Genomic DNA, 16065 nt, shown 5'->3' on the forward strand with positions numbered 1-16065 from the left:
GTACAATACTGCGATACAGAGATATTGTGAGAGCTCCGCGAATGCCTTGGCACTATCAATATAGTGCATAGTGAGTACAATACTGCGATAAAGAGATATTGTGAGAGCTCAGCGAATGTCTTGGCACTATCAATATAGTGCATAGTGAGTACAATACTGCGATAAAGAGATATTCTGAGAGCTCAGCGAAAGTCTTGGCACTATCAATATAGTGCATAGTGAGTACAATACTGCGATAAAGAGATATTGTGAGAGCTCAGCGAAAGTCTTGGCACTATCAATATAGCACTGCTGCTTGGTCTGTGCCTGCTCTATGTGTGAGGGTATCTTGCATTGATGCTGACCATGATGTTCCATTACTGAGGGATAGTGAAGCTTTTACTGCCACTGCCTCTATGGTATCTACACTGTGTGTGCCAAAGAAGCTTGCACTGCCTGTTCAGCATCCACTCTGCACAGGCAGAGAAGATACATCTTCTGTTCTTGCTCTAATATAGCATATTTTGTTCCTGGACTGTGTGCACATGTTCCCACCACTGCAGCCTCCTGTACCCATTCCAGCTGTGCAGAGGAACCTTTGAATGAATGAATGAATTAACTTGTATAGTGTGTCCCCTACTCATGCAGTCTCACAAGGGGCTGCCTAAGTAGGAGGCCACACATTACTGAATGATTAGGCAGATCTAAGTATAAATGAAATCATGTACCACCGTCTTACATACTGAAACAGGGAGGACATCAATATTTTTTTAGAGAGTGCAGCAGAGAAAAGCAAGAGCTAGTGCCTCCTGATCTCTGGGAACCAAAGGTTAGGTTGAAGTTAAGCTTTATCCCAAGTGTCTAGCTGTACCAGTAGGGCCAGAGGAATCTCCTAATTCCTCAGGCTGCCAGACGGACAACCATGTTGAATGAGAGCCACTAGATATCTAAATATCTGTTTTATCTAAATTCAGTTTCAGGCAACTGTTTTTCATCAAATGAGCATCCTGACTGAGACAAGCTTTGGAAGCTTGCACTCTCATTTCCCAATTTTTTATATCTTCTGATGCAGTCCATGCTGTTACTGTTTTGTGACTGAAACGTGTTGCTTGTCTGACTCTCCGAACCACCTGTTCAGGCAGATTTCAGGTCCACTGCTCTTTCTCCAATTATTTTTCATATGAGTGAAGGCTGCATTGCTGCCACTTGTTGTGCAGCTGCATTGTGTGTGTAGAAAGCTTGCATTGAAGTTCAGCTTGAAGTTTGTATTTGTGAGTCTACTTACACTGAAAATGTACTGTTAAATTGCCAAACTCTGTATCTATAGTAAATGAAACCTTTAAAAATCTGTAACGAAATTATCTATTTTTGTTTAGGGGCAGACTGCCAGGTGCTGTACAAAGCTGCCATAAGACAGAAATTTTCAAAAGTGAAGGATTACAACTCCCTACCTGGAGAGTGGGTGGACCTGGAACAACGCTACATAAGGCTACTTATCATAAAAAAACACTGCAACACTACACAGAGAGAGCAGGCCATACTGTCCCGCGGCAATACCCACCTCGAAGTGCTCAAAGGGTTCCAAGATGGCGGAGCAGCCAGAGTGCACCTGGAAACAATCCTGGATAAAATCCAGAATGGGCAAAATCCATTGACCCTGATCCTGCAGGGAGCGGCAGGCATCGGGAAAAGCTACACTCTGAGTAAGATGATGCTGGACTGGGCATGCGGCCGCCTATATCCGGAAAAGTTTGACTATGTCTTCCACCTCAGCCTCAAGGAGCTTAGCATTGAGAAGCGACCCGTCAGCTTGGAAGACCTAATATTGGCCAACTTCAAAGGCCTTCAGCCACCCCTTCAACAAATACTCTCCAGACCGGAGAAGATCCTTTTTCTAATGGATGGTTTTGATGAGGTGAGGCACCTCTACGGCCAGGCAGAGGAGATCGTGTCTGCAAACACGCGAACCCCCTACCCTGCACCTGTCACTGTGGCCCTACTCCTTACAAGGCAACTCCTCCCAGAATGCAGTCTTCTGATCACCACAAGGCCATCAGCCTTGGAGAAGCTTGAGGTCTATCTCAGTGCAGACTGTTACCTTGAGGTCCTGGGTTTCCTGGAGGAAGAGAGAAGGGCCTTCTTCTATAGCTACTTTCAAGATAACCACTTGGCCTTTGAGGCATACCAAGCCATCCAAGAGAATGACACCATCTCCACCATGTGCTTTGTGCCCATGGTGTGCTGGATTGTCTGTACGGTTCTGAAAAAGCAGATGGAGATGGGCCATGGCCTAGTCAACATCCAGACCACAACACACATCTTTCTACACTTTACTCAGATCATGCTGAGGCACCATCACAGTGGACTTCCTAGGGGCAGTGCAGAGAGGACATCCATGCAGGACCTGTTGGAAAAAGTTGGATCCTTGGCCCTAAGTGGCATACTAAGACAGCAGGTCATTTTCGAGGCTGGAGATCTGGTGACGCATGACCTGGAGGCCTCTGAGATCCCATCAACCTTCTTAAACGCTTTGCTTCGGCAGACCGTCACTGTAGAAGCCGTCTACAGCTTTGGCCATGTGACTCTTCAGGAGTTTTTCGCAGCCCTTTTTTATTTTTTTTCCAGCCAGAAGGAAGGGTGGGACAAAGACATCAGCAATTTGCTTGAAGAAGGACTGAAAGCAGAAAATGGCCACTTGATTCTCACCATCCGCTTCCTGTTCGGCTTGAGCAACCACCAGTCCTGGCAAATGTTGTCCCAGCTCACCCAAGATAAGTCACCTTCCTCGCGGTACGTGCCGTCCATTCTTCATGCCTCGCTGCTCAGCTGGATTCAAAGGGCGGCCCGCTCCCCGAGACTCAGTGACCCCAACTTCCACCTCGAGCTTCTGCATTGCCTCTATGAGGCTCACCAGGAGGACTTAGTGAGGCAGGCCATGGCGGAGCTGGACAACATCCGCTTCATGGTCTTCCCCCTGAAAAGGAATGACTGCATGGCCTTGGCCTACTGCATGCAGTGCTGCAACACCGTGCAGAACCTGTACCTCTTCTGCTGCAGACTGGGGGCGGAAGAGGTGAAGCTGCTGCAACCTGCGTTGAAGAAATGCCAAGTGCTAGAGTAAGTGGGAAGTCACCAAGTGCTAGAGTAAGTGGAAAGTCGCCAAGTGCTAGAGTAAGTGGAAAGTCGCCAAGTGCTAGAGTAAGTGGAAAGTCGCCAAGTGCTAGAGTAAGTGGAAAGTCGCCAAGTGCTAGAGTAAGTGGAAAGTCGCAAATTCAAAATGATCTAGCTTCTTCCCACATGATGGCTCTGTCTCGTGTTTGCTGACAGAGTCAGTATTGTTACCGCCTTTGACTCTACGCATCGGACGCCATCTAGTCTACTGGCCATTTTCAAGCATGATGTGCCTCTGAAAGTTGCATGTGTAGTGAGGGTTCATCTGACAAATATATGATCTTTGTTCTCTGTGCACTTCAGAGAAATGAAACTTAAAGCTGTAAATTTTCATTGAAAACACCTTTCTTTGGTGTTTACTCTGACCTCAACTCATTCCTGAAACTTGGCACATTCTTAAAACCTGACCCTAGTCATGTGTGCATAAGCCTTACGCTTTCCTTACCTTAACCTCAAACTTTATATAAAAGCATTTATTTGTATGATGGATTACTATAAATGAAATTGGCAATCTTGCTAATGATTAGGTATGCAATCATTGATGTAGATTAAAATTGATGTTGAGACTTTTGTTCTGAGTGTAAGGGAATTTGGAGCCCCTTATTATTTAATTTCTATAAGATCAATCCCTCCCTAACCATTTGTGCTTTTTGCAGTTTTGTTAACCTCAAACTTTGACATGACATTCGCCTTGATTCTAAACCTGAACATAACCCCAACCCTAACCAAAATTTTGACTTTGTCCTTCACCTTATTATCTCAGTTTAAATGATGTTCATGTTTCTGTTTATTATTTCTCTAAGTTTGTTTTATAATGAAACACTTCATTAAGATGTGTTTTCTCCAAAAGATACTGGGAGCAAATTTTATGAACAGAGATGGAGAACATTTAGAACTTTTCCTTCATAGTCAAAGTCTGACTTCAACCACAGAAAACCTAGGAGATAGGGCGCCTGGCCTCCTTGCAGCCCATTTGGTGCATGGCTGTAGCTGTGTAAAAGCTAGTTTCTGCAGACATAAGTCCCATCCAGAAAAAATGCATCTCTTTGCAGGCAGTGCATGGTGCACAGCTCCAGCCATGAGGACAATGTTGACCACTGAGCACAGGCAATTTACCAGCTGAAACTTAGGGCTGCCCATGTTCCTGAACAGGAAACAACCATTTTTTGACAGCCACACACTGGCAACTCCCCATTAATGCAAGACCCGCCCCATAGACAGGGTTACATCGGAAGGGACTGAAAGTACAGGGTACAAAGCACTTCGCCCAACACCTCTCAAATGCCTGACCAGCAGCAGGATGGTTCTCCTGCTACGGCACAGGATGTTGCATGCTTTATCTTTGTTTAAAAAAACTTTGCAAGTTTCGAAAGTTTGCAAAGAGAGTCTTTGCACCCACCTGAAAACGATTCCAACTCAGATCTAGATTCTGCCTTAGCCTTACTCCGCTTTCTCTAGCATGATCTGTGAGGCAATGCCAGCCAGGCTTGCCATTGCCCAAAGAAGCAGCAAAACCTCTGATCTGCCTCTCAATGCATCTCTGCAGACTTGAGGTGCAGAGGGCAATGTTCTTGTGATGTCCTGCCACCATTCATCCTGTGAGGCCACTGAATGCCATCCACAACTCAACAGCTCCAATCCAGAACACCCTGCAAAGAAAGGTCTCTACATCATAGAAGAGAAAGGCTCTGTTTTCCTTATTCCTGTGTTGATTCTTGATTCATTGCCCCCAGCTATCCTGAAGGTAAAAGAAGCAAGGGGACCAGAGTATCACTAGGGACCCGGGGTATTAAAGTATCTATAAACACAATGGTCCCTAATACGTGAGATGACAAAAGTAACAAAGCCCTTAATGGGTTACAGTGATATAAAGTGCTTGATTTTCATTTTAAGTACGATACACACTAATCAATAGCACGGCCCGTTTGATTCAAATAGCACAATGTAAATAGGGTCGATGTTATAAATCAATGTGTTTCGGTCCCTTAACGCTATGTGGGATCATCATCAGGGCTCAGAGAATGTCTTGTTGCCGGGACCTTGAGAATCGGATTTCCGGGAGAAGAGTGGCCTGCACGGCGTACACATTGGAGCCAATGGGGCAAGACCCCTTTGCTAACCTATCTGTGTGATTTTTATTTTTCCTAAGCAATCCACCTGCCTTGTCCAATTTTACCTGTTTATTTCTCCATCCCGTACAGGTATTATTCGTGACACTTTCTGTTGCCTGGGGCGCTTTTCTCCCCACTCTTTCTTGTGGGGTTCAATGATCTGTGTGCTTCCCCATTGGGCTCGACATTCTCAGACGCTTAGGGGGTCATTAGGATGTTGGGCGGATTGCCTCCGCCAGGCTGGCAGTGGCTACCGCCAGCCTGGCGCAGGTAATCCGCCCGACATCTTTCCCTGCATTCCCCCCCACCATATTACGATGGCGGAGGGGACCGCAGCGGTGGGAAACACCGCCCGCCTGTTTTCCACGCCGGTCGGCTTGCGGCCGGGTCGGAAAAGGGATAAAATGGTGGCGGTGTCTATCAGACACCGCCAGCCATATTACAATGGGCATTTTTCAATGCCTTTCCGTGGCGGCATTAGGCAGGCGGACTTCACTCTGGGGGCCCCCTGCGGCCCCCAGAGTGAAGCACAGTAGGGGGGTGCACACGGGGGGGTACCTATGGCACCCCCCTACATTTGCATAATGAAAGCGGCAGGCACCGCGCGGTGCCTGCCACTTTCATTATGCAAATGCTGCAATGCATTTTCAGCATTGTGGCGGGCGGTGCAGAGAGCACCGCCCGCCACAATGCTGAACATACAGGATGTGCCCGCCACTGTGGTGGGCACATCCTAATGGCACCCCCGGGACCCCCACCCTTAAGGCGGGTGGTCCCGTTTCCCGATAGGGAGGCGGGCGGGCAAAGCCCGCCCGCCATCCTAATGAGGCCCTTAGTGACGATGCCATATTTCGTTAAGGGATCGAAATGCTGTTGACTTATCACATGGATCCCATTTACATTATTGAATTTGAATCAAACGGGCCGTGTTCTTATTTACATGACATACATGTTGATCTCTTTATTCACTATTGCGTATCACACTAAAAAGAGCACCAAGCACGTTTTTTCAATAAATCTTTTTATTCAAAAATAAAACCTGTAAAACGAAATCAACAAAAACCAAAAAGCAATACCTTACATTAGTCTAGACTTCCAAAAAGCACAATAAACAGTACAGATACATATATAGGCATTGGGCACTGTTACAAAAGACACTCGGTTTAGGATTTTGTCTTAAGTTAGTTCTGTGAATCGGGCCCTCATCATCGATCCATATTTAGAGCATTCAAATATCTTCATTGTTCACCACTAGGGAGGGAGGGAGGACAACAGGAGTGCGTTACAGACCTCTACTTTCGTTCCAAGGGCCCCATATTTTGGTCCATTTTGGTGGGCAACCCTTACTTTCATAAACCACCCTCTCGGCTTGCATGCACCAATCCATGTCTCACTCCCAATCTTTATAACTGAACTCTACATCACCCATTCATGTTCTAGCTATGTTGTGTTTCGCCACCATACAGCCCAAGGTAACCCACATCCTCTCGGTCGACGACCGATCTGTGGCATCCCAAATTTTAACCAAGCACGCTTTTGTCACCTTCACCCCTCATATATCTATGTCCATATATATGTTTAATTAAATAAAGAATGTTGTTAATTGCGTTTATCGTCTCATGTATTAGGGACCACTATGATTATATACCCAGATACCCTGAAAGCAGAACTCTAGAAGGAAAACATATGCACCATAGTCCAGTTCAGGAAACAAACTCTCTGCACAATCCAACACAGGCCCCTTCCTGAAAGACTTGAGGTGAAAGTCTATATACCCTGTGTCAGTACTTTGATTCATCAAGCATCCCTGAAAGAGATTGCCTTGGCTCAGATCCTTCTTGGGGGGGGGGTTGGTATGTAGACCCTGTCAATCAATGCCATGCAACCAGTAGCCCATGGAGGCGTAGGATTAAATAAAGATTTCCATACAGCAAAACTTTACATCTCTCCTGTGTGTGAGAATGATTCACTTTCCCTACTTCTCTCTCACAGACTGGAGTTTAGTGACCTCCCGGACGCTGCCCGGAAGGACGTCAGCTCCAGCCTTTCTGACCGACAGACAATGACGAGCCTCCTCCTTACCAGCCTCATCAATCCTGCTGGTGTGAAGGAGAGCGTCTTCAGGTGCAAAGCGATAGAGGGTCCCGGGGAGTGCAGGTAAGTGATCTCGCCTCCCTCCAGAAGATTGACAGAACAGACCAAAGTGCTACCTCAGTAAATTTACAACATGAATCTCCAAATATATGAAACCCAATCTCCAAGCATAAGGGGGCCCCAACCATAGACCACATGGTCTCTCCTGATCCCATTAGTAGTAAAAAAAGGAATCAAATGAACAAGTTTCCCGCCCTGAGAGGGGCATGTGGTGAGCAGTGACCATACAGGAAGTAGCATTTGATGCATACGCCATTTTGGATCTAGAAGTGATATATTATTCCTAGAGGAGCATTTTTCCAGTGTTACATAGCGCACACTTGGCCTGAGGGCATTAGAGGGTTTAACAATAGAACCAAATATTGCAAAAAAAATTTTAGGCATGGGGAGATGAAGTGATTTGCCCACAATCACAGGATATTGAGCCATATCCGGGATGCAAACCTGGCTTCCCAGCTCCATAATTGGCAGTCTAGTCTGTTGGCCACATCTCCTCCCCATTGGTGGAGGGCGTTAGAGCTGGCTATATTTGGTCTGCTAGGTTTGAACCGCTGGTCCTTGTAGGTGACGGCATTATTTCTATGAAATCCAAGTGTCAGGAGTAGTTATGCCTTGAGCACATGTTACAGAAGCAAGACAATTCCAGTCCAATGCAAGTATGAAGCATAAGACTAGTGTCACCTTCACCTGTAGCCATATTTCAGGCTACTCCCTGACACAACAAACAAGGCTAAGCTACACTTCAGTCAAGACCACTTCAAGGTCCTGTCCTCCAGGCTATAACTTCCTGCCAAAATCTTCTCCAAGTGAGGTGAGGCCATGATATATATCCATACCATCACGACTGCTTGTCGAGGGCAGCTTTGGTACAAGAGACGGAGTTGGATGTTTACGCATCAGTAGACCTGTTGAAGGCACTGAGTCTTTCCAGACATTAAATATTGCCTTACTTGAAGCTGTGAGATGAGATAGTTTCTGGAAACCAGATTCCACAGGAAAGCAGAGGTGGTGCGGTTTTGAAACCGAAGAACGCAATGCCTTCTTTAGCCATTGTAATAACTCGGTCATTGTATGGGGGTAATAATTTACACACAACAAGGGCAACCCTAGAACAAGAACCTGGGGTAATAGACGCTATAGTCCAAACAATGGTTCGTGAGCCAAACTTAAAGATAAAGTTTGTTGTTTTAAAATTTAGGAAAGAACCTAAAATAGGAAAGAACAAATGCTATCAATATTCCTCATTACCCATGTACCAGTAATTGTATCAAAAAACTGATATTTAATGTTAATTGAACAAAAAACATGTTACAAATATATATACACATTAATAATGGCGCTCATACAGTTACACAGACAGTGTTATAATTATAGACAATAACAAGTGTAAACTAAAAAGATAGTGGCTGAGGAAAAATACACAAAAACAGGTCTCAAAATAAAACAAAAATACACAATACAACAATTGTATCCTCTTTCATTTAGGCCACGTTACTGGCGTCGATGACGTTTCAACCCAAGAGTACTTAGAGGGTCATCATCAGGACAAGAGCATCATATGTAGGAGCGTCCACTGTTTTTCAAATAAATCTTAATAGACACGACGAATGAATCAACATAAGTTGTGCATCAGGTTCTAAAACTTGAAATAGTAGAAGCCAAATCTGTAGGTATGTCTGGAAAATTCACAGAGAGATCCTCAAATTCAAAATAGTGAGGATATATGTCAGAAATGGCTATCAGATCCAAGGGTAAACATCCTTTACAACGCGGTGTTTACACCACGCGTCCTTTACTACGCAGCCATTACAATGCAAGTCGTTACTACGACTTGCGCTGGAGGGCGCTCTTGTTAAAGGAATAGTTTGATTTTCTATTCCAACACCTTCCCTACTGTTACGTGGGCTGCAGTTGGAATAGAAAATTAAACTAATCCACAATCCAGGGCCCTCCAAAGCAAGTCGTTGAATGACTTGCGTTGTAATGGCTGCGTCGTAAAGTACCGCGATCATTTTGATCGCGTTGTACTGACGTACATTCGATCAAAGTCAGTGTCCAACTGTTGGTGGTCCCGAACATCAAGTTAATTAAGGGGTTCAAGGTAGGTACAAGCAGTATTGTTAGAACTAAGCTTTATGGTCCACCTCTTCCAATTGGCATGCCGGCTCAAACAGAAGTCACGCCCGACGCATTATTTGAAAAACAGTGGACGCTCCTACATATGATTCTCTTGTCCTGACTGATAATTTAGAAAATCATACATTACCACTGTTAAAGGTGGTAAAAGGGCGCCACTCCTGCTCTACGACTTCAAGGGCGGTAATCACTCTAAAAGCACGCAGTGAACTATGCTTTCCAGTGGCCCTCCAGTGTAAAAGCAGCTATGGGTTTATGAAAGAATTCTTTAAGATCAATTTTTCGGCAAATAGGCATTACATCACTTGAGATTTCTTCTCATCAGCAAACAACAGCCAACGCGTTTCGTCGCTACAAAACACTGTGTTTTGGGGTAAAATGGAAATTGACTATTGTGAAAAAATTCTATACAACTCTGTATATCTATTTTTATGCAGCCTTGAGAAAGTCGCAGAACTACTATCTGTAGCGACGAAACGCGTTGGCTGTTGTTTGCTGATGAGAAGAAATCTGAATTAAAATACAAGAACAACATTTGACAATTGAAAGTGTTGATTATATCTCTTTGTATTTAATAATAGTGAAAGTTTGAAAACGTTGAACTTAATTTTATGAACATACGTGTGCTTGGGAACTTTGAATCTTTTTGGTGAGAGATTAGTCTTTTGATTGATGGAGTTTATGTGGTTCTCCATTCCTTTGAGCACTATGTTAATAATTGCGAATTGAAAAATAACTTAGTGCGAATCTAAACCCAAAGCGCCAGTTTACCTATAAGAATAACCACGTTGTCAGTCTGTGATAATCACTTGAGATTTACAGGTAAGTAAACATATAAATATATAAAACAAATTTTGTTGCGTGCACTGCATTCCCAAATGCGATGCAGTGCGCGCAACAAAATTCGTTTTATTTATTTATATGTTTACTTACCTGTAAATCTCCGTAATCCATACATTGCCCCTCCCCCTCCCCACGTTACTGCCCTGCAGGTACTCCCACTACCGACCGCGGCTGATGAAAAGTAAAGGGAATTTTGTGACAATCTTGCTGGGGTACATAAAGTGTGTAAGGAAAGGCTGGAGGGTGTCATTGTTTTGTTAACACACAACAAAATGTAAATACCTGGGTTTATTTTGTTGAGTTTTATATAGAGCGTCCTAGACCCAAAGGTATCAGAGCACCGGTTACATTACAGACGGACACATTCATTTTTGTGAGGCACGGGGGGATTAAGTGATTTGCCCAGAATCACAGGATATTGAGCGTCCCTGCCGAGACTCGAACTAGGTTGCCCAGCTCTGAGGTCGACCGCCCTAGACGTTAGGCCACATTCTCTCTCCGAGTGTAGCGAACTGTACACATTCAGCAGTTAGGAAAGCAACATTGAAGCACACTTTTTTGTAAGTCTGAAGTGTAATGGAAGCAAAATGTTTAATAGGATTAGAAGAAATCAGGATTCTTTTCTTGGTGATGGAGAAACAATCAAGTATCACCGAAACCCGATTTCCATACGTTATCATTTGTGTGCAATATAGTATGATCAGTAAAACTATATGTCTGTGCAAATTTAGTGACCATTTCAATGGAAAATGTGTGGTCTTTAAATTTCATTGCGCTACCACATGAAGCTTAAGTTACATTAAAGTGAGGTGGGTCACAAAAGTGTGTTGTTCTAAAAAGTGTATAGTGGTTCTAAACAATTTGGGAAGCAATGATCTATAGTGAAGTTATTGGGTGAACCTATGTGGCAGTGATTTAAAGAGGCAGGTGTTATCATGAAAATATGGCATGGATCCAGTCTCGCTGTAGCGATATAGGATATTCCTGGTCTGGCAGACGGCAACAGATGAGTCTGGGATATTCCTGGTCTGGCAGATGGCAACAGATGCTGGTGACTCATCTACGAAAGACAGCGGAGAATTAGCGTAATACGTATTTCGTACATAGCCGTGGAGCGTCAGCCCATTTAGACTAATCCGAGACTTCCATTTTAACGTTCCGTTGAGCTCAAACAGTAATCGTTAGAAGAGGTTACAAATGTTGACGTCTAGTGTGGCCAAACTATAACTAACATGCAGGTAACAAGCACCTGCTGTTGGCAGATTGGAACCACCCCATAAAGCCAAGTGGTAAAGGGCATTTAATAATAAAACCTTTTTGCCTAAAGAAGGCATGATGATTTAATTGTAACACCTAGGGGCTCCATTAGGATGTCGGGCGGATTGCCTCCCTGGCGGAGGCAATCCGCCCGACAACCACTCTTGTTTTCTTCTCTGCCAGATTAGGATGGCGGAGGGGACAGGGGCGGACGGAAAGACCATCTGCCGCTTTACCGCCGCGGTCGGCGGTAAACGATTAATATGGTGGCGGTGTCTATCAGACACCGCCAGCCATATTATGATGGTCATTTGGGAATGCCTTTCCGTGGCGGCATTGGCCGCCACAGAAAGGCATGCGGAGAAGCCCTGCGGGGCCCCATTGCGGGCCTCCAGGGACTCCGGGGGGGTGGGGGTGCACATGGGGGGTACCTATGGTACCCCCCAGCAGTTCCATGCACAGCATGCTTTCCTGCCATTGTGGCGGGCGGTGCTGAGTGCAGACATAACACTGACATATGGCGGAACGGAGGAAAGTAATTATTACGTCCCTCGGCTCCGTCGTATGTCTGAGTTTACTACCCCCCCACTCTGCCCCTCCCCCGCCCCACAGCCACGCAGCACACCCTATGCGAGCCGCCACTGAGAGAGGATGATGTTCGGAGGTGCATAGGAAGGTTGTTCCAGTCTTTGGCGGCGAGGTAGTAGAAGGTCCTCCACTGTTGCTTCAGTAGATGTGCAGTGTGTGAGTGAGGGCGTGGGCAGTGGAGGTGTCTGGAGGGTTGTTGGAAGTTCAGGCGGGGGTTGATGTATGCTGGTTCATGGTTGTGGAGGGCCTTGTAGACATGTATTAGCATCTTGCATTGGCATCTTTTCTGGTTGGGGAGCCAGTGGAAGTTCCTGAGTTGGGGGTGATGTGGGTCCGTTAAACATAGTTTCTAATGAAATAATTCACCTCCCATTAAATTAAATTCAATGTAAGGAGAACACAGATAATCCTCCCTCCTGACTTTCATCAGAAGAATCCCCTCTCTGGCTCGCTTCAAAAAGGATGCCAAAACCTTCCTTATGGGTAAATTTCTCATTTAATCTTTGCCTCAACCACCACTTTGGCCCTTATCTATGGCTGTCTACTGCCTCCCTTCGGATTACCTAGTCACCCCACCAAGAACCTTGGGAACTTGTCTTGAGTAATTGTAAATGTAATCTGTAAATACGCGCCCTTCTCTCTCGTATGTATCCTGTCACCCCCCTACTACTCGATCCGTTACCTGGTGATTCTAAGCCTGTCTATGCAATGCTATGTTTTCCTGTAAAGCGCTCTGATACCCTAACGGGTCAAGTTTGTGCTCTATAAAACACAGAAATAAAACCAATAAAATTCTATATTATTGAGGGATAAAAAAAATATTTGAGGCCTCAGTTATGATTTGGTGTAAGGTACTAAAGAGGCAATCTGCTCGACAAACCTAGAATTCCCTGCCTTTGTGGCGGAATGAAAAATCTGTGGCGGAAACACCACCTTTAATAGGGCGGCCATGTTGCAGGTGGGCCACAGTCTAGCGGTTTCCAACAGACAAGATAGCAATAGTTCTCCAGACACTCCACCTCTAAATGAAGCAGGGGAACCCCTAGATTTGCGAAAGAGACATCTACCAGAATTTTACCGATGCCCCTTTACCACATCACTTCGGATGAGGTTGTCTGTTTTCATATTTTGCAGATATTAATGATAGATAACCCCTAGGGTTGCCTGGCACCTTCCATGACCATGTATGAGCTGAGTCCCTTTACATTTGTGTCTTATTTTTCTAGCCTGGTGATTCGCTATGTCCTGAGTGATGAGACTGTCCAATTCTGCTCATGGGCGATCCCTCAACACCATCCCACCACGATTACTCTGTTGAATACGCAGCTCTCCGATGGCGGTCTGCAGCGGATCTGCTCAGCTCTACGTTCTGCCAAGAATCATCTCCAGACCTTGAGGTAAGGTTCCCAAGATCAAGGTTCCTTGAGCTTTGAACCCTTTAGGTAGCACCAGGATGTGTTTGTTGCCATGTAGAGGGCCTTCTGTAGACTGGGTTCTAATAGCTCTTACCAGATCAAGGGGCCCATTAGGATGCCATCCCGACGTAAAACGGGGCCGCCCGCCAGAAGGTCAGCGGTCCCGTGGGGGCCATTAGGATGCTCCCTCATCCCGCATTTTTAACATTGCGACGGGCGGTGCTGAAAGAACTGCCCGCCGCAATGCTAAAAATGCACATTGTGCACTTCAGTGCACAACGTGACAGGCACCGTGTGGTGCCTGTCACGTTATACAGTGAAGTGCAGTGGGGTACCATAGTTACCCCCCATGTTTACACCCCACCCCCCGGTGTCCCTGGGGGCCCACAACAGGCCCCCACAAGACATTTCCGCATGCCTTTCCGTGGTGGCAGAGCATGTCCCCGCTTTCACCCTAATATGGATGGCGGTGTCTAACAGACACCGCCACCATATGAAACCCTTTTCCGCCCGGACAACTTCTTGACCAGGCAGAAAAGCGTCGGACGGTCTTTCCGTCCCCCGCCCCCCCCCCCGCCACAGTAATATGGCAGGAGGAAATGGGTGGCGGGCGAATCGTCACTGCGCATGCCGGTGGCGATCCGCCCGACATCCTAATGAAGCCCATAGTCTGCATTTTGCTGTCACTGTGTTCCACAACAATTTTAAAATGTGGACATTAATCAAAATTTCACTGCTATACCCTGCACATTGAAGATTGGTTTCTTGGTACAGCTCAGACGTGGATGTTATTTGGGGGCAGGTGGGGGATGCGTATGCGCTCTGTAGTACTCTCGCGACTGCCTGTGTATACCACTCGTCTCGGAGGTCATGAAGGCAGCGTTCAGAATTAAACAAAACTCTCCCCCTAACACCTCAGCAGCAAGTAGGAGGTTGCTGAGAGGCTAAGGGGCCCATTATGATGTCGGGCGGATTGCCCCTGCCAGGCTGGCGGTAGCCACCGCCAGCCTGGCGGGGGCAATCCGCCCGACATCTTCACTCGTTTCCCCCCGTCATATTAGTATGGCGGGGGGACCTCGGCGGACGGAAAGACCGTCCGCCGCTCTTCCGCCCCAGTCGCCTTGCGGCCGGGGCAGAAAAGGAATAATATGGTGGCGGTGTCTATCAGACACCGCCAGCCATATTACAATGGGCATTTAACAATGCCTTTCCGTGGCGGCAATGCTGCCACGGAAAGGCATGCGGTCTTCACTCTGGGGGCCCCTTGCGGGCCCCCAGAGTGAAGGAGAGGTGGGGGGTGCACACAGGGGGTATCTGTGGTACCCCCCTTCATTTGCATTTACAAAGCGGCAGGAACCACGCGGTGCCTGCCGCTTTGTAAATGCAAATGCAGAAATGCATTTTTAGCATTGTGGCGGGTGGTGCAGAGAGCACCGCCCGCCACAATGCTAAAAATACAGGATGTGCCCGCCACTGTGGCGGGCACATCCTAATACCCCCCACGAGACCCCCGCCCTTATGGCGGGCGGTCCCAATCCCTGACATGATCCGCCCGCCATCCTAATGACCCCCTAAGGGTGTGGTAAGGAGGCAACACTATGATGACATCAGGGAGTCAAAGGGTTTACTTCCTATGCCCATGGAATTTTTCTAAATAAGCACCCAGGAGCATCTAAGAGGTATGCAGAATATTAAGCGCTTCCTATTAAGTGGGAGGTTATGTTGTCACTCAATGACCATTCGATAGTGAGCCGAGCATGAAGCAATTCAATCTTTCATTTATGTTAGTTAACTAGTAGCACCAGCAACACCTGTGATACGTTCATGAATAAGGGTTTATTAGCACCTGTTGACGTGGTTATCACTCCCCACCAACACGTCATGTAGAGCCCCATAAATGCCTCTCTGTAAGCCAATAGGCAATAGGGTGCTCCACCTTTTCTTCAATGCCAACGGACGCTTTGTCTTTATTCCCCAAGGGTTTCCGGCAACAGCCTCTCCAAAGTGTGCATCCCGGACCTCTCCTCCATGGTGGCCAGAAACCCACTGTTGACCTACTTGGACCTCGGCAGCAACAACTTGGGGGACGAAGCTGTGACTCTCCTGTGTTCTGAGCTGCAGGTCGTTGCGTCACAACTCCAGTATCTCAAGTGAGTCAACGTAATCCTAGCATTGGTGCGGGGAATGAGAGGGGGGATTTTGGGAATCGCGTCTAAGAGGGTAGACACATCAGCAGTGCATCCTTCCAAATTCTAGCTGCACCCAACCTCCAGCATTTCATTACCGTTCCAAGAAAGTGGACCCCTGCAGGAAGCTTGGGCTCTCCCCATAATACACATCAGCCATGTGACCAAAGTAGCTGATGTCCATGATGGCGAGAGCCCCAAGCTTAAATCAGTATTCCATTTTCT

The 16065-nt window shown here is 46.4% G+C and overlaps 1 protein-coding gene across 2 annotated transcripts in view; it reads left to right on the plus strand.

Annotated features, from left to right (window-relative positions):
• LOC144785866 (NACHT, LRR and PYD domains-containing protein 3-like) overlaps positions 1 to 16065 on the plus strand; it is a 251221-nt gene that overhangs the window by 142857 nt on the left and 92299 nt on the right. For both annotated transcript variants that reach the window (XM_078664719.1, XM_078664720.1), the window contains exons 4-7: positions 1356 to 3096; positions 7254 to 7418; positions 13466 to 13636; positions 15634 to 15804. In XM_078664719.1, the coding sequence (XP_078520845.1) occupies positions 1356 to 3096; positions 7254 to 7418; positions 13466 to 13636; positions 15634 to 15804 (2248 nt within the window). The remainder of the gene's footprint in view (positions 1 to 1355; positions 3097 to 7253; positions 7419 to 13465; positions 13637 to 15633; positions 15805 to 16065) is intronic.

This window comes from Lissotriton helveticus, chromosome 10 (assembly GCF_964261635.1).
Source record: "Lissotriton helveticus chromosome 10, aLisHel1.1, whole genome shotgun sequence".
NCBI lineage: Eukaryota > Metazoa > Chordata > Amphibia > Caudata > Salamandridae > Lissotriton > Lissotriton helveticus.